The 19,174-nt window shown below is 42.4% G+C and overlaps 1 protein-coding gene across 2 annotated transcripts; it reads left to right on the plus strand.

Annotated features, from left to right (window-relative positions):
- Positions 1 to 422: 422 nt before the first annotated feature.
- On the plus strand, positions 423 to 13,573 carry cacng7a (calcium channel, voltage-dependent, gamma subunit 7a). 2 transcript variants are annotated; one of them, XM_070921969.1, is made up of 6 exons: positions 423 to 618; positions 2,095 to 2,181; positions 3,978 to 4,118; positions 10,473 to 10,618; positions 13,052 to 13,289; positions 13,518 to 13,573. In XM_070921969.1, exons 1-6 carry the CDS (start codon positions 423 to 425, stop codon positions 13,571 to 13,573), a joined length of 864 nt encoding a protein of 287 aa, XP_070778070.1. The 2 variants fall into 2 exon arrangements, with proteins under 2 accessions (XP_070778070.1, XP_070778069.1); XM_070921968.1 differs by having other exon boundaries at positions 13,052 to 13,573.
- The last annotated feature ends 5,601 nt before the right edge of the window (positions 13,574 to 19,174 follow it).

The following is a 19,174-nucleotide window of genomic DNA, read 5'->3' on the forward strand; positions in this document are numbered from 1 at the left end:
TTGATATTTTCAACATGAAAAGTGAGTTCGTCCAAGGTTGATCTCCTCTCCTCTCCTCTTTCATCTCCTCTCCTGTCCAATATCACATACATATTTAACAGCTGAAGTCAATGAAAGTCAAGAAAGATTTAAGTCAGAGGGTCCTCGCCTCGTTTTCAAACCTCCCTGGTCTGCTTGTGCATACTTAAAAATGTAAAAATCAATAAATGAAATCAATCTCTGCCTCTCCTCTGATCACCTCTGCTTTCTCACAGCTTGTTTTTGAATTCCTCCACCTCTCCAATCCTCAGATAAAGTGAATACGTTCTGTTGTCCCTTTCTATCCACTCGTGTTTACCCATTTAATCCATATGTATGATGATCAAAGGAGATATGAAGGAGCCCACATCTGATTAGCACGGTTGCTGTCTTTCTGTCCTCAGATGAGTTCGTTCAGCACGAGGGCTCTAACGCTGCTCTCGTCGGTTTTCGGGGCCTGTGGTTTGCTGCTGGTGGGCGTCGCCGTGTCAACAGACTACTGGCTGCTGATGGAGGAGGGAATCGTCCTGCAGCAGAACCAGACCACCGAGGTCAAGATGGCGCTGCACTCGGGCCTCTGGAGGGTCTGCTTCGTGGCAGGTCGGTAACAAGTATCTTCTATCATCAGTTAATGTGTTACAGAAATGATCTTGATATGTTTATTTTGTTCTTATTGACCAGGAGAGGGTATGAAAACCTGCGTGAAACAGCGTAGACCAGCATGTGAAGACCATTTCCACTATGAGTTTGTTTGTTTGAGTCCCTCTTCCCCATAACACCACTCGTCCTTCTTCACACTGTCTATTGTTATTTCATTCTACAGTCGACCTAAAGACTTGGTAGCGTAACTTTTTACCACCATTGCCAGGAGACAAGTTTGACAGACGTTTAAACGCACAAGCGAAATGTATCAGCAGGTGGAGCCACGTGAGCATGACAGGAGCGCTCTCTTCCTTCATAACAAAGATGTCTGGCATCGAGTCAGGCTGAGAAACTTTGGTCAATTCATTTTTATTGTTTCTGTATTCGTCCAGTCTTTAATTTCAATTACTAGGCAATAGGTGTCCCTGTCCATTTACTTCATTTCTGTTTTCAAACATATGTAACCATGTCGACAAAACTCCTCAGGGGTCATTGCAGTAAAGAAAAGTCCAGCACCAACCAATTAGCAAGAATGAGCTAATTAGCCTCGCTGTGCTACTCGCTTTTGTGACCAGGCGTAAACAGTGAAGAAGAAACACATGAGCACGTGAATTTAGCCGTGAGAGTGCAGACACAGACAGTGAGAGTCGGTGAAGAAGTGAATTTTGCTGCTAAAGATCATGTTGCTCCAACAAGAAAATAAAAAAAAAGATAAGAGTTCATTCATGCATGCATTCAAACACACACACAGCAGATAGAAATAACCGTCCTTATTGCAGTAGCTGTCTCTGTGTCTCGGGTCATGATGGTGTTGCTCTGGGGAGGCGGCCATGTTTGTGTTTCCCTGTTGTCTGACGCCTGGTACAAAAGGTCAGAGGAGGGAAACGCTGGTGGCATTTGGAACGACCGTGTGCATCTGTGTGTGTGTGTGTGTGTGTGTGGTTTGTCTGTACATGTATGCATCATTTAGTCGACATATTTTTGTGTATATATAGACGTCTGTGTGTGTGTGTGTGTGTCTGCCTATAGTTTGAGGTTAATAGTTGTGTCCGTATGCAGCTCCTCTCTCTCTCAGCTCAGACCTTGGTTTCTCCTGAACCTCCTGACCTCCATCTGTCTCTGCCTCTAATTCACTTTTTCTCCCACTTCCATTCTCTGCCTCCCTGTTTCTCTCTTTGCGTCATCTCTTCTGGGGTCTCTCTATCCTCCCTCACCTCTCTTCATTCGTCCTTTCTGAATGTTTTTGTCTCTGTCTCTCTGTCTGCCGTTTCTCTGTGTTTTTTGGTTTGTTTGTTTATTCTGGTTTTCTTTCCGTATGCAAATATTTCCATATTGCATGTGACCCAAAGAAGACCCAGATACCTCCCACTCATCTCCCTCCTTTCCTCTCTTCATTCTTTCTTTCTCAGTGTGTTCCCTTTTCTTCTCCCACAGGACCAGAGAAGGGCAGATGTGTGGCAGCAGAGTATTTCACCGAGCCAGAGATAGAGATCACAACAGAGAATACAGCCAACATCCTCAGTAAGTCTCATCCCCCCCGTACATGCACGTGTAGAGGAAGTATTTTCATTAAAAAATAGATTAACACCGATTAAAAAATATATATAATTATAATATATAATTGTATATTAGATTAAAATGTTTCCAAATGTGATTTACAGAACATGTTGTGGATCTCTCGGTGATGCTCTAACAGTGTAATGTAGACTGCAAGCGCACAAAATCAGAAGTTGAAGGTTCGTACTTTTCGCTAAATAAGACAATGGCACTGAACAGAATAAACTACATAGTGTGGTTTATTAATCATAAAGCTTTATCTGGATATTCAAATTCAAAAACCTACAAAGTCAAACTTACAAAAACAAAGTTAAATCTGATTTACGCGGCAGTGTTTGTTGCAGAAGTAGAGCTCCAATATGGGTAGAAATATTCTTATTTCTTGAACTATTTCAGTGAGGTTCTTGATGCGTTCTTGATCCACCACAGGAAATTCATTCATATGGCTTATATGTGGTCTACAAACCTCTTCATGTCTAAACCCCACCTGTGAAGAGGTTTATTAAAACCTATTAAAACTAACACACCTCCAAAAACACAGAATAAACGAGCTCTATTTCTGTTTTACTCCCAGTTTTTCTTCTACATACTGACAGGACAAGACAGCAGTGAAGATTTACTTAAAATCCCAATCTGGATAATGGGAGACACCATTTTCCATATAAACATCTAAACCTTTCACAATCCACTCTTGAATAATTAATATGGAACCTGCGATGCTATCCAGTTATGTTTTTGGACAAACTTAAGGACTGGAGTGAGAAAATTGTTCTGCTTCTTCTTCTAAATAAACCGTATAGAAACACTATAGAAAAGGTCACTTAAAGTCCCAATGCTGGCCGGAGAACTCGTCAAGAAGCCGTATTTATTAGAAAACGCCGTGTGTGCTGAACATGTTTTTGTGGAGAGCTCGCTGAAGTTCCCCACGGAGCTGTTTTGTCTCTGAGCTGTTTTAATGATTTAAGATGTTGACACTGTGAACTGGCTTCAAAGTGCTCTCCCCGCCGCAGTTTGTTCTGTCTCTTTGAAGTAAAGCACACACAGTTGTTGGGGACACCAGGGGGAAGACATTTGGTCCGTTTAATGCTAAATAAATGTCCTCAGGTAGACGCACAAGTCATAACACTGGAGTGGCACCGTGGGAGAGGTTGCTGAATTAATCATACACCGCCTCGCTCGACACCACCCTGAGTGAGCTCCAGCAGGCCTCTGGTTAGAAGTATACGGTGAAAACATATACGAACCTTTGATTCCTCAACATATTCTGGAAAAATAGAGATTTATTCCGTTATTCTAACTGTGGATATGTGTGTTATATAATTGTCTACATTCTTCGTGTCATGGTTGTGATTTGCTAGGAAAACACTTCTTGTTCCAGTAAACTAAAATACACCGAAACTAAAAAAAAGAGTGGACGTAGCACAGCTGGGCACCCGACTGAATGATAATGTTGCTCTGCGTCAGATGTGTAAACAGGCAGCTGCTTGCTAACACATTTACCAAGTTTGTAAATTGATGATATGTCTATTTTGTGTTTGGAACTTGAAATTGCTTGTAAAAGGCTGAAATTGCCAATTTTGGACTCACCAGGCAGTGATCTTAGCGAACTGTGAGGGAGGACCCCCTCTGGTTCATACTGGTGGTTTTGATCATGAATGAAAGTAAATCATTTTAAACCCAGCTACATTGTAAAAAAAAAAGTAAAAAGAATGATCTTGTTTTTAATCACGTCCGTCCTTCTCTTCCTCCCTGTCCTCCAGAAATGGTCCGAACTGCCACTCCCTTCCCCATGGTCTCCCTGCTCTTCGTCTTCACCGCCTTCGTCATCAGCAACATTGGACATATCCGGCCGCAGCGCACCATCCTCGCCTTCGTTTCCGGAATATTCTTCATACTGTCAGGTACCGTGCACATGGAAGGAACGTGTACACTACAGACCTGTTTGTCAGAGAAAGGTGGGGGTGTGAGGGTATTGCATGTGCTCCGTTTGAAGTTCAGCCCCTGCACAGCAAGTCTCACTTCATACAGTTTTGCACAGCAACAAGGTTTGCAAACAATCAAAAACACAAATTTTATACCCTTGTGGAACCACTACAGACTCAAGGCTGTTCTTGTCACGGTTTGTTTCCATATTTTCCAATTATTCTGCCGTGTGTTGTACTCATTGCAAAGCAGCCTGGGAGACAAACCTCAGTACACAGCTGTCGGAGAATCTGTTGATGGAAAGTCTTTTCTTTTCTAGGGATACAAAATGCGACTTCCTCTGTGTAGTTGTGCCAAAAGTAAAATCAAGCGAGCACCACTCGACTAATGGGACAGATGCTCATCCTGTGTGGAATAGTTTTCTGTCTTTTGGCCGGACATCCCCCAGCTGGTCTCAAAGGTTTATGATCAAGTGATTAAACCCGACCGTGAACTCTCCTCGGCTGCTCTCAGGTCACTCTTTTCTTGCCTCGCTTTAAATTGCAGCCTTTACAGTTTGGCACGATGATAGTGATGACTTAAAACCCGCTTCTACAGATAAAAAGGCTTTAGGAGTGAGGTGGTATCAGAGATTTAAGAACTGCTGAGGTTACAGTTTCTGGTAATACGTTTTGACCTTCCCACAGCTTTGTTGCAAAAGTATTTTATTTTACATTCTGCAGCAACACCTTCAGCTTTTTACCGCTTGTCCTTAAAGAACAGGACGTATTTGTTCAAGTACAACCAGATTACGTCACAGCTAGCAAAATGGTTCGGGCATTCCTCCCTCCCTCAAAACTACAGACCATGGGGATTGTAAAAGCAGGCAAAAAGGTATAAGACCTGTGTGAAAGTGTCAAACTCCTCCCTCACCTGTCGGCTTAAATAACATGTTAAAAAGCAGCAGAGCAGAAGAAGAGAAGCGAGCTTCTTAAAAGTCAACATTCTTCAAGGTTAATGATAAAAAGACGGCTCAGTGGATGGAAGACTAGCTCTGCAGCCCTTCTTACCTTTTCCCAGCTGACAGCTTGTCAGGCCTTACCTTGTTCTTGCTGCTGGCTGAACAGTGAATAGGATTTAATTCCAAATAATTGCTCTCTGCTGTGGAAGCTGCAGGGCAGCAGCAATTTGATGTTTCGCTGCAGGCTTTTGGTGAAAAGTTTAAACTTAAACCAAATAGTCTGGAAAGGAACTTTGTTGTAACATTTCAATCAGAAAGTCCGTAATGAGGAGGCTGGTTTTCTTTAGGATGACACCGTTTTGGTCTGAGCCAAAACTCTGCCATTATCTCTCTGCAGTAAGTGGACTGCACACCAACCTTCAGTGCACTCAGAGTCTATTCCAGCCACGTCGCTGAAAGCCTCAAGTGAGTGGAAAGCTACTGGATGAAATGTTTGATCACACTTCATCTCTTTATAGACCCACATGGCCGTCTGTACGAAAAAAGAGAGACTCACCTTTCAACGTGTGGAATTCATCCAAATTACCCAGTGTGGCCAGTTTGTGTTTGTCCCTTTCCTGTTCCAACACGACAATACCCTCGTGCACAAAGCAGCCCCATAAAGAAATGTTAGGTGTGGGAGAACTTGACTGGCCTGACCCTGACCTCAACCCCAATCAACACCTCCAGGTCTTATCACCCAACACCAGTGGCGGACCTCACGGAGGCTCTTGTGGCTGAATGGGAGCAGATCCCTGCAGCCAGCTTCCAGAATCTAATGGAAAGAGAGAAACCAGAAGAGTGGAGCTTGTTACAGCAGCAGATTAAAGCCCATGGATTTGGAATGACATGTTCAGCAAACACATATGGATGTAATGCTTAGATCTGCTGTTCGGGGGGGCAAGCCTGCTGGAAAGTTTTGGAATTTCAACTCATTTGACAGGAAGGAACTTAGGAGGGAAAATTAAAGGTACTCTGTGACGTGTATGACAGCTAATGGAGGTATGGATCAATGTTTTATTGTGAGCAGGTCATCTGTTTTTATCTTCTGCACATGCGTGAGGAAGCATATGCATGCACACCCTGATTCATCAGGACTGTGGACGCAGGCAAAAAGACATTAGTGCACGAGTGGCACAATATATTCCTGGTCCACCACACTACTCAGCGGCTTAGAAAATGTGATGAGATTTTAGTCTTTTCATGATGGGTTGGAGTTTTATAATTCCTGAAGTCTCCAACAATAAAACTGGTCACTAAAACTAAAACAAGCTACGTATTAAGCTATGTGACTTTGTTTACAGGCCTGGTGTGTTTGAATTAAAGGAAACTCTCTCTCTCTCTCTCTCCGAACAAGTCCTGTTGGGAAGGAGAGTCAGAGCAGCCGGCAGGGTGACATCACTTCCTCGTGTCGCTGCAGGACAGCAGGGTGACGTTTCTGGTCGGTTACCTCGAGTGCAGGGTCGAGCATTCAGCTGATGAAGTGGTTGTTGGGATTTTTCTGGACCTCGTTAGTCTCTCTCTCTCTCTCTCTCTGAGCTGACAGGATGACATCACCTTCCTGTTACATCCTTTTTTATTTTTTGCATGAGGGAGCTTTACCTCACAGATGCTAGCTTAGCATGGTGGACTGCTGACTGGACGGACGTGACAAACATTGTGTCACAGGAATGTCACCGAGCCAAGAAGCAGAAAAACACATGCATGCACATCCGTACACGCACCCTTTCATACATACAGACAAACCTATGAGACACGCACATACACATCTGTGCATACACCAGACTGATTTCACACGTAATATTACACTTGAGAAACCGCCTCCCCTGTGATAAAAGCAATTTACGTTTTTGGACATTTCACATTTCATGAAAACTCGATATAATGATATATGATGATATGATGGGGACACAGCTCTTAAAACATGACACAACAAAACAACTTTGGCAACAGCATCTTACAAAGATGTGAAAGCATTTTTCTTATTTTTAGAGAAAAGACTAAAGTAAAATAAGAATAAAACTGAATAACTTTTTTTTCAATCTGTCATGTCTCTCTCGCTTTAAGAAGCAATTTCAACGACTAGTAATTGCTGGACATCTTCAGGGAGGAATGAAAACATGTTCCCTGTCAGAGACAGTCAGAGATTTATCTGTGATAGTTCATAGCACAGCAAGAAAACTGAGCCCAGAAATCGATGATTGCCATTTTCACCTGTGAAACAGCAAAGTGACAACATTTCCTGTGAGCTGGATATTGTATTCCGTACGTTTGTGTTGTTGTTTACCATAAAAGATAAGGTCTTTCACAGACAGCGCTGCAATTATTTCACACACGGCAGAAATCAGTGGTATTCTACAAAGATTGTGCAGTTTGTCTCACTCAGCATGTGTGTACTTTTGTTCTGAAAACTGCTGGTCCACCATGCACCCTGAGGTTACAACATGGTGCCTGTGGACCAGCTGTCCTGTCTGTCCTTCCTCCTGTAATTTCTCTCCAATTCTGTCTCTCCCCCGCCCCCCTGGTGATTTTCCCCTCTCCCTCTGTGAATGTGTGTGTGCACATGTGGAGCCCACACCAGTAAGTCCAGGAGGCTGCTGCCAGCATTCAGCCACAACACTGCCACCTGATGGCCAACACAGGGCATTACATCTCTCCGTCTCATTTTTCGCTGCCTTTTTCACAATTAAATCTACCACTTTGACTTATTTTCCATGTTTACTATAATGGAAACAACTAATAACACTGAAAAATATAAAATAGAGACAATGTCTTTAAGTTTTTCAGAGATCACCTGTCAATTAAAAAGGATGTGACAATTATTTCCTTATATTTTTATGCATATTGACTTTCTGTGGGTGGCGCTCTTTTCATCGTCTGGCTGTGACTCATACTAACCCCTCACTGTTACCTCTCTTACATTTCATTTTTTCAGACTTTCAGCTTTTCTTGGAGCCAATTAAATTGACTGATTACATTATGAACAAATTTAAATATAAAACAGTGGTTATGATTACATGTAGTACGAGTCAATTTTAATTGACGAATAGAATGAAAATGATGTCACACGCTCAGTGATTTGTCTAGAATTTAAAACAAGAGGCGATCAAAGAAAAGAAACATCGTATTATAAGATTTATATTGGCTCAGCTTTATTCCCAAATCTTAAATCACATTACTTCCTGCAGAAAAGATTTCAATTCTTCCAGGAAATATGAAAGCTTTTTTGTAACTGCATATTTTGAGTCATATTGTCGTGATAAAGAGCAGACAAACAGAAATGTGTCCACATTTGACATTGAAATGACACCGTACCTGTTTCACCTCTTCCTGGTCTTAACTCACAGGACATGTTTGTTCCATCACTTATATCCAACAACTGTCCTCCTTAAGGACCAAGTGTCTCCTGCTTTGATTAGTTCCACTGTTACACAGCTGGGACACCAAACAATCTCACTGTTGAACAGGTATTTCCACTCAGGAGCAGACGGTGCTCCGCTTCCCATCTGCTTTCAGATAAAGGCTCTCTGTCTGCTACGACGCTACGCTGCTGTAGATTACGTACGACTGCAGGCAGATCGTGGAGGGTTTGTGTGTCTTTATATCGAGATGTCATGTAAAAGCATTCAGTTTACGTACCTGTGGATGAGAGTAGGTTCTGAATCCAACAACATACAGTACAGATTTTAAGATTTTAAGAGTAGATCTGTGCCTCTCTATGAGGAAGAGGTGTTTTTAGTTGCCCAGCTGGTAATGCAGCCCTGATGACAGCCCTCTCTGCCGCACAATCGATACGGAACATACTTCTTCAGATGCCCTTTCCTTTTAAATGAGCCATGACTTCATTTTGAGCGATCACACATGTGCCACGCTTTAAAATGGTACATATTTAAGCCAGATTTATGTTTCTCCATCCAGATGTTCTAGCTTCCATTCTATATGCAACCAGCATAGCAATTGATTTTGTTCAGTAGCTCAATTTTACCCATTGATTGTAATTTGCAGCATCACAACACTAGACTGGTTCCAGACCTCTCAAGTACGGCTCACATTGTCGATTTGCTGTGCTTCGAATACTGAAGGCCTGGCGTTGCGCCCCCTGACGGCCATTTCACACAAATATGGTGGCAAACATAGAAGACACAACTTCCTACAAACTACCACCACAACATTAGCTACTGAAAAAGATGGCACTTGGGAAATTAATCACTATAGAGTCATATAGTCATAGTGATTGTGTTTTCATTCTTTCTTTCAGTTCATAAGAGAGAGTGACAAACGATGAGGAAAAGTTTGTCAGATCACAAAATATCATTTGCACCAGCTGACCGCTCACTGTTGTTGTGGTTAACATGTTGTATCTCTGCAGCTCTGACATGCAGCTACACTTTTAAGGAGGAGCACATCCGCTCTGCAGAGCCGCTGCGACACCCTGACGCAGAGGCCTAAACCCAGCTTAACATATTTTCAAATGAAAGTCCATGTAGGCTGGTGTTTATTTGTTTATTTCACTTCTGTTTAGGATTGTGTCGTACGTTAACTTATCAGTGATCTCTTATAGAGAATGGACTGTCAGGTGATTTTTAATGGGAAGCGTCTTTGTGTTTAATGTGTCAGAGTTTCACTGCTGGAGGATTTTGGAGGTCAGCTGCAGTGGTTAGTCGACAGGGGAGGAAGCACTGACACACTCATAATGAGGGTTCACTGTGTGTGTGTGTGTGTGTGTGTGTGTGTGTGTGTGTGTGTGACTGTCCTTGTTTATCTCTTTACCACAGCAGAGCCTGTTGTTGGGGTTTTCTCAGCCTATTTGCGGTACAATGAGGACACGTTATCATTAGCTATTCCAGCTACAGAGCGCACACACACACACACACACACACACACACACACACACACACAAAGAGACTAAAGCCCCATTCAAATGGGATTGGTGTTACAGGGTAACAAGGGTAAAGCAACATGCGCCTCCTGGTTTTCTAGTTATTTGTGGTTTGTAGGGCAGTTAAACACTTGTGAGGGATGGAACAAACAAAAATAACTAGATGGTTTAATCTCTCATCCTCTTCCTCCTCAATGGGTTGACCTGGTCTGGCATGTCCAGTTTGTCTCTAGCATTAAACCTCTTCCACTCCGGAAAATGCATCTGTGACACTCTTTAACTGAACACATATTGAACTACGTTCGACCCTGTTCAGGCGTCGACCGCTGACACGTTTCTTCTGTCGTCTCCGACAAAGACGGAGATGTAGGATCAGCGAGAGAAGACCTCCGTAAAGCCCTCTGTGTTTGTAGTAATAACAGTATGAATACTACGTGTGTGTGTGTGTGTGTGTGTGTGTGTGTGTGTCCACAGGTCTCAGTCTGGTGGTTGGTCTGGTCTTGTATATCTCCAGTATTAATGACGAGGTGATGAACCGACCCAGAGAGCCAGAGCAGTTCTTCCACTACCGCTACGGCTGGTCCTTTGCCTTCGCCGCCTCCTCCTTCCTGCTTAAAGAGGTGACAGGAGAACAATACACACACACACACACACACACACACACACACACACACACACACACACTGCAGATGTGTTCAAGTAAACACAAAAACACACACACTGAGCAGTTCACAGTGACATTAATATGTACTGATGCTTAACATTTACTGACGCTACGTAACTGACAAAAGAGTTTATGTGCACGGACGCACACACACACACGCACACACACACACACGCACACACACACACACACACACACACCCACACACGCACACACACACACACACACACAGACAAATTGTTTGAAATCTGTCTTGGATGTCGACCAACCGCTGTTTGGCAAAACACACTCAAGCATGTGTACACACACACACACACACACACACATTGCTTGTAGCTTGCTGAAATGCAGACTTATTCAGCTAAACACACACACACACACACACACACACATTTAAAAAGTGCCTGCGTAGGAGCCCGTCATTCTGCCTGCATCAATATTCATAAATGTTAATAGCTTGGATACTTGAGGGCAGCAGCTCTGTCGCAGCGCAGCTTCATGTGCATTAGAATATTCCTCGCTGGGGGGGGGGGCTCTACCAGCTAGTCCTTCTCGATCCTTCACTCCTCTCTCTTCATCTCAGTCCTCCTCTTCTGACTCCTCTCTTTTCCTCCTCCAGTCTCCTCTCTCTCTCTCTCCATGTCCTCTACTTTTGTCTATTCTCTTTTCTTTTCTCTCCAGTTCTTTAATCCTCTGTTGTTCCTTCCCCTCTCTTGTCTTCTCCTCTTATCTCCTCCCCTCTCCTCCCCTCTCCTCTCGCCTCCTGTCCTTCCATCTTATCTCCTCTTTGTCTCTCTTCTTCTTCTTTTTTCTCCTCCCGTCATCTTGTAGTATTTCGTCCTCCTCTCTTGTCCTTCTCAGCGTTCATCTGTCCCTCTCTCATCTTCTATCTTGTCTGTTCTTCCATCCTTTCATCTCCCCTCCTTTTCGTCTCTGTTGTGTCTTCCTTCATCCACTTTTTTGTCTAATCTCCACTGGAGCTGCAAAACGTGGGATTTTTCACAAACACACTTTCTCTCTCACACACAAACACGTTCATCAGCATCCTGAAGTTTAAAGGCGGTTGTAGCGATGATGTTGTGGATGAATAGTGAATGAGCTGTGAATGCTCAGCGGATGCCCGAGTGAAAACATGAATACATTCTTGGTAATGGCTCATTCCACAGAGGAGCACCAAGCCTTTTTGTCAACTCTCTGCAAAATGGATTTATTAGATTTTTCCCCTCCTGATGGCGGTGTCTTGCAGTTCAGGGAGGAGGATGGTGCTGATTCTGATGTTTTATAGAAGCTTTTTTCATCAGAGAATTTGCTGAAAAGTCTACAGCTCATTTTGATTCCCCGTGGTAACACAGATGGAAATAGACAGGACTCTCTTCAAAATACCGTTTGATGTATTTATTTATCTATCAGATCAACTGCATCAGAAACTATACAGCCAGAGCTGTTTGTAAAATGATCAATTACAAACTAAATGGCATCCAGGAGGTAAAAGGGGTCAAACGATTTATTTCATATGAAAACGTATAATGTTTATACATTTTAAGACAATAACTTCATGTTTCCCAGTGGGGAAGTTGTCTTGAGTATCCGCCCAATATACTGTCAATATACTAATAAACATAAGAGCATAACATAAAACAAAAACAGAGAATAACAGAACAATAAATGAATAAATGAAGTGCCTACAGGAGTGCATTAAAAACAACATAAAAACTGTAATAAAAACTAGAAAGCACCCGCAAGACATTCTCCAGGGACTCACAATCCTCTCAACTTATTTGTTTAGAAATGTTTGTTATATTTACGGTAAATGGCGTCTTTCAAACACCATGTCGTCTCTTATAAACTTGAAGTCTCCGAACCCAGTCTGAGATTACCCAGATGACATCATCAGGGGGGGTTTTCTCAGCCTGTAAAAATCTGCAGTGAGGTAGAAGTGTACTGCAGGGTGTGTCAGTGCGCCATGACATCACTGCTGGGTGAAGTCAGAGGTGCAACAGACTTGAAACTCTGAACTACAGAGGGCAGAGAAACACTGCTTTTCAGCTGGTTTTGAAGTAGTCTAACTACACGCTAGATTTTGGAAGAAGGAAAAGCAAACGTTTGCATCTGTGGCTTGAAAGTCACATCCAATATCACAGCTGTGATGCGGTCTGGTGGTGTCTGTTGTACCTGTAACCACACCCACCTGTGACGTGATGTGATACTATAGTGCCGTGCTACATCGCTGCTGCACAAGGTGTGGGGAAAAAGCATGTTGTCAGGTGCAGTTACTCTTCCTGGATCCTGAACAGCATCTTAACTTTTAAAACTACTTGAGAAAGACGTACGTATGTGACATTCCAGTAACCATCGTATCTTTGTATGTACCGATGCGTCTCTGTCCCAGGGTGCAGGAGTGATGTCCGTGTACCTCTTCATGAAGCGCTATGCTGAGGAGGAGCTGTACAGGCCTCATCCCGCCCTCTACCGCCCCCGCATGTCCGACTGCAGCGACTACAGCGGCCAGTTCCTCCATCCAGACTCCTGGCCTCCACCACAGCGGGGCCGCAGCGCCTCTGAAGTCTCCTCCGACATCTCCATCCAGCTCAACCAGACTCCACCTCCGCAGCAGCCACCCAAAGGGGGCAGCAGCTCCCAGCCGACGCCCACTTCCTCTGGGCCTTCGTCGGCGGCCAGCTACCAGCTCCAGCCGGCCTCCTCCTCCTCCACCTCCTCCTCTTACCCACACCCCCTCCACCTGGCTGCCACCTCCACCCTACCCAGAGCATCCCACGGCCACGGCCACCCTCAGCCACACCCCCACCCGAGCGGGCCCCCGCCCCAGTCCCTGCCAATGGCGGGGCCACCCTCAGCCGTGCCTCCTCCCCGCTATCACACGCACATGCGGATGAGCGCCTCGCCATGCTAGGCTACATACGCAGGGAAGGGGAGGGAAAACACAACTGGGGAGATTAGATTGGCTCCGTTACAGCTCTTACACACCACAAGACAACAAACACACACACACAAACACAAATCTTGTATCCTCAAAACGTGTGGGAGGAGGGACGCAGCCGAGTGGATGAAGGAGGGAGGTTTAAGGAGATCAAAAGGAGGCGAGAAGGAAAGAAAAGAGGGGAGGAGAGGAGGAGAGGCAGGTGGGCGGAGGGATGACTCACTGCTGATGCCGAGCCTGAGACGAAGAGAGACACTTAACAAAACTTTTAACACGCTGGGAGGCAACATGGGAGGGGAGGAGTGAGGGATACGATGATTAGTAGCAACAAGACGTTTGTGGGGTTTCTGACGGGTACATTTATCATCAGGGCAACAGTGTGAAGCAGCGCAGGATACAGGAAGCTGAATCATTTCCAAAACGCTGCCCATTCACCAAAAGAACTAACAAGTTAAACAATATATCTGGCTGTAAATGTATCATCCTTTCATCAAACAAGGACTAAAGATGCCTGCTTTTCTTTGAAAGGACGATTCAAACCTTCATATTTTTTTGTAATTCCATGGACATGGTTGGGAAGGTTACAAATGTTGAAACCATGAGAGCGAAATCTATAAAAACTTAATTATAAATCTAAGTAGGCGGTAGACTGCTGTTAGGGTGAATACACATGACAACGAAAACACAAGATGATTAACTTCTTCAACAAGTTGTATTCTGCAGTGAAAAATATTCAGGATGCAAAATAGAATATATAAAAGTCAAACTGTGCTTCTGTTGAAGAGATATACAATATATGATGATGTCTCATGGCATATTCTGAATGATTTGTAGCAACAGTCATATTGAAGGTATCTCTCACTATTTTCAAATTTCACCTGGAAAAGCCCAGAATTGCAGAGTATACAGGTGCCTTCAGACGGCAACAAACATAAACGGTATTTTCAGTTCCCAAAAAAAGCCAGAAATGTCTCTTTAGAATGAAATGAGTTCAGTTTACTGTGCAAGTTTGTAGAAATTATCTGTATCACAAATAAAAGCAACAGAAACCTGTTTGAGAATGACAGCAGTGTATTTAAATAAACAGAATATGTCTGAAATTATATATGTGTTTAATTCATGTACAGAAAACATTATTCACGTAAAATCATGAATTACCTCTGAGACATATCAAGACTCTGTTTTCAGATTTGTTTTGTAAATTAAAAACATGCGTTCTGTTACTTCCCAACCGTGTTCATGAAAAACTATATTTGAAAAGAAACAGGGAAAATATCAATATGATAAAGAATGTTATGTTATTAATAATCAGTATTGCTTACAACCTTTGCCCATGTACCATGACCTCCAAACACAACTATTATATACACAATCAGAGGTAAACTGTATATGCATAGAGATTTATACTTAAACTGTATAGAAATTCTTCTTCCTCTCTCCTACACGGAAACAAATGTTACAAAAACATAAACGTCTATCGTGGGGTGTAAATATTACAGTATGTTTTAGGTGTTTTAGCTATTGAATTTTCTAAGCAGTTTGTATTTTAGAGGGAAGCTTTGGGGATGAATGTTCAACATTTTGTGAAATGAAACCGAAGACGTAACTGAGAGACTTTTTAAAGTGCCGAGCGCAGCTGGAAAACTTCTGTCGGAGCTTCGGGAGGTTTCTGTAACATTAGCGTTGGGCGAACAGGGACTGTCTGTTTCCACGGTGATCACCCATGGTACAATCAAAATGGCTGCCTTGGAGTTTTGACGCTGTTGCCGTGGACGTGAGAATTACATCACATGGTACACGCAGACATTAGAAACCAGATCTCTTAAAGCCAGGTTCTGATTGCATTCAATATTAATCCAATCAGTTCAGAAAATATCATAAAACATTGCAGCATATAATTACGGTAGATTGTCAGTGGAAAGTTTCAGATTTTGAGCACTTTGAAAAGTATTTTCCTGCCAACTTCCATTGTGTTGATGTTATCCCCGACAGTTTTACCCAGAATGATGAACTCCCAATTCAAAGAAGTAAAGGTTGTTTTGTTTTTGTCTGTTTATTTGAATGACGATGTGCTTCCTGAACTGACAGATTTGAAATGGAATCTAACTCTTCCTGGTTTTATATTGGGATAAGGATTAGACGGTTTACATAAAGAATAGATGGAAGTACAGACATGGCACTTTGATGAACACGTGGTAACATGGGAAGCAAACTGAAAACGGTGACAGATGGCTTTGCATTCCAATTTAACTTCGGTTTTCATCTATTACTAATGTCATTAGCTCAGCCACCATTAATTGACATCTTTTCACACACTTACTTTGGGTCCAGACAACATTATTACAGTATTTATTTCAGAGGTGAAAGATCCTTTGCCTTGTGATAATTTGGTTGAAAGTTTAGCCGATGTGTTTAGTGGGGGTGGGGCTGGGAATAGTTGAGCGACTCCCCACTGAAAACTATTCATTTTTGGAGCTTATAAAGTGAGAGTTTGTATGACAGCACTTTCCCAAAACTTAATACTTCTAGTTGAAAACTCAAGGTCCACTTACTTGCTTATTCTGGAGCTTTTGACCATATCACATGGCCCTTATTAGCGTATTAGATTAAATTTAGGTTCAATGAAACTGTAGTGATTCTGATTGTGAGCACCTCCAGCACCTCTTCTCCATGTTGACTCAACAGGTCCTTCTTGACCTTGAAAATGACAGTTGACAAAACAATCCGGGGCGCCCACATACTTTTGTATGAGTTGATTGACATTTTTTTTATATCTACACGCGGACAACATGACATTGTCAACGGGAGATTTTCAGTTTGACTCCCATCGAAGTTCTCATGTTGCACAGTGACTTAAAGTGACGAACTAGCTTGTTTTTGTAGCATATTAACAATCGTGCCCGGCATAGGGCATTGTTTGTAGCCATTTGTAGACCTACGGGGGGGGGAAATGTTAAGCTTACAACCTGTGGTACTGTTAAAGAAAAACGGTGTAGCAAATTAACTGCGGTGTTGGCATCTTTTATGAATATTTGCTGTGTGGAAAATCATTTAGTAGCTGAGTATGAGAGCTTTTGCTGATGTTTTGAGATGTTTATTTTAATTGCCAAAGCTGAGCATTCGTGCTGTGTAGTGAGCACACACAAACAAGACACACACAGAGATATATTTATGTAGCTGACTTCTGAGGAGTTTTTTTTTTCCTGATACAAATAAATCCGAACCAACGGTGTTTTTCTGAGGACATCACAGCAGAGAAGCAGAGCTCTGATGCAGCGAATCACGTTTTGAAGTGTTTACTTCCTTTGTTCAATGCAGACATTTCTTCAAACTGTGATTAAGGTGTAAATATTCATACTGAACACGCTGTATGCAGTCTACCCAAGACGTGTTTACATACAAAGGTAGAGAAGTTTACATGCTCATATATGTTTTGAGTCCAATAACATTTGACTGACTCAACACGTGTCAAAAAAACGACCATATAATTCATGTGAGTTTGAATAGAGTTTGTTTTCACACTCCTGTAAATGTGCTGTTTGCAGGAGTGTGGTTTTATCTGCCAGCAGTGTTTTGTTAAGTTTAAAACCAATAAAGCTTGCCTGGTTCCAGCCTCCTATTTGCTTCTTTTTTAAATCATATTTACTCATTTAAATTTGAATTCAAGCAGCGGTTAGAAAGCATGTTTGTACGTAACTCACATTTGGTGGTTCAGTGCTAACTTCTGTTCTTTGAGTAGAACAGGTTGCGATGACAGCTTATAGTGCAATTTAAAAAAGTGACAAAATTAATTTTCGGGGGAGAGAAAAACAACACAATCTTCGGGTGGTGTCTGTAAAACGTAGTTTAGGTACTTGATCTTTCCTTCAGAAACATGCAGACTTTGTTTTATCTGTATTTATATAAAGGAGCAGGAACGTTTTTCAGACCGTATAATGGTCCTGTTTAAGATACGTTCTACACAATGCATTGTGGGGGATATAAAGTACTCTTGACCTATTCAATTAATTTTCCTGTAATTAATTAGGATTAAATTGATTCATTTGGGTAATTTGCATGGCTTAGAGAAATACATCAGGGTCACAGTGCTGCTCTTCATTAGAGATGTTCAAACACTGTTCCACATTTATTTTTACCCACTAATTACTCAAATTGCTCCTTTGGTACACATGAGAACAGAAATTGAGAACTTAATAACTTTCAGTATATTACGTAGTATTATTAGTCATTTGTCGTACCTTCTGAGGTATCTGAGGAATGTGTTTCATATACAGTCGGGGCAATAAAAAGTTTACAAAATGAGTCACAGAGTGATTAGTTCAAAAACATATTTGCATGTGTTCATACCAGCTCTTATGTAACTAATACTTATGTATCGCAGGCCTGAAAATGAAATGCATTATGGTGCATTATTAAAGCATGAGTCAGCCTTTGCATAACACATTTGCTTACTAAATAACACCATTATGAGGTTGGATGTTTGTGGAATATCAAGTGTTTTATTCCAAAACACAGCATAGCATTATCATTTATGTATAAAAGTACAGTGACTGTAGGTGTCGTAGTATAGCAACCAAACTTTAAAACACTCATAACTTTGGCTTTGCAAATGTTTTATAAGGCAGTCAAAGTGTTTATACGGCCATCACACAATGCATTTATGAGGAAAGGTGTATAAAAAAGTGTGTTTACAATGAAGTCCCACAGGGTACCCTATGAATGGTGTTGCAGGTGTTTCCACTTGAGCTAATTAGACCTCTTTTCAGTTTGCTGCAGATAAGCTGAGGTCAGCAGAGTCATTTGTCCCGCCTGATGTAAGAGAAGAGCAAACCTTACAAGGGCTTTAGAGAGATGTCAGTCAGGCATGTGTTTTCACACCAGGATGTTCCTGAGAAAAAGTCTAATCAGCCCAAATAACAGTGCACACCTGTGTTGGTGCACCGTGGGTATTCAGGAGCAAGCCGAGCTGTTACTAAAACTCTCTGGTCCAATTTTATTTTGGACAACCTTATAATCCTTTTCTGATTTCAGATAACACTAATTATAAAGTTTGCAAGTTCCTCTCAAACTTGATGTTACATGGGGGGCGAGAATGATGTAATGCTGTCTGCACCACTGAGCTCGCAGCTGCACTTTTCATTCCAGCAGCAGGAACAGACTCTTCTGATCAGAGGAGGCGGTTGCATTTTCTGGAGACAGATCCCTATTTGGGCAGCTGGTCTGTCCCAATTTAGGCAAGTTATTTAGAGTGGCTTGAACACCAGGGCAATGGAAATAGCTGCTCATACGATTTTAGGCACCCTGATGAGCCAATAAGGGTCAGCTGAGTAGGCAGGTCACGGTGGGTGTTCAAAGAGTATGATGTTGACAGGGAGACACAGGATCAGTCATCAAAGTGTCTCATACCAGCGTCAAAGATGAGATTTTATACACTTTAATTTACACACACACATGTGTCTCCGGGCTACAGTGAAAACAGGGTTGGCTCTGCTGGTGGTCATGCACCTGAAGCTGTTGGGGGACGGCCAAAAGTGCCAGAAGAAAAACTCACGCGCTTCAGGGGTGGACAGACCC

Source organism: Enoplosus armatus, chromosome 16, assembly GCF_043641665.1.
Source record: "Enoplosus armatus isolate fEnoArm2 chromosome 16, fEnoArm2.hap1, whole genome shotgun sequence".
In the NCBI taxonomy this organism is placed as follows: domain Eukaryota; kingdom Metazoa; phylum Chordata; class Actinopteri; order Centrarchiformes; family Enoplosidae; genus Enoplosus; species Enoplosus armatus.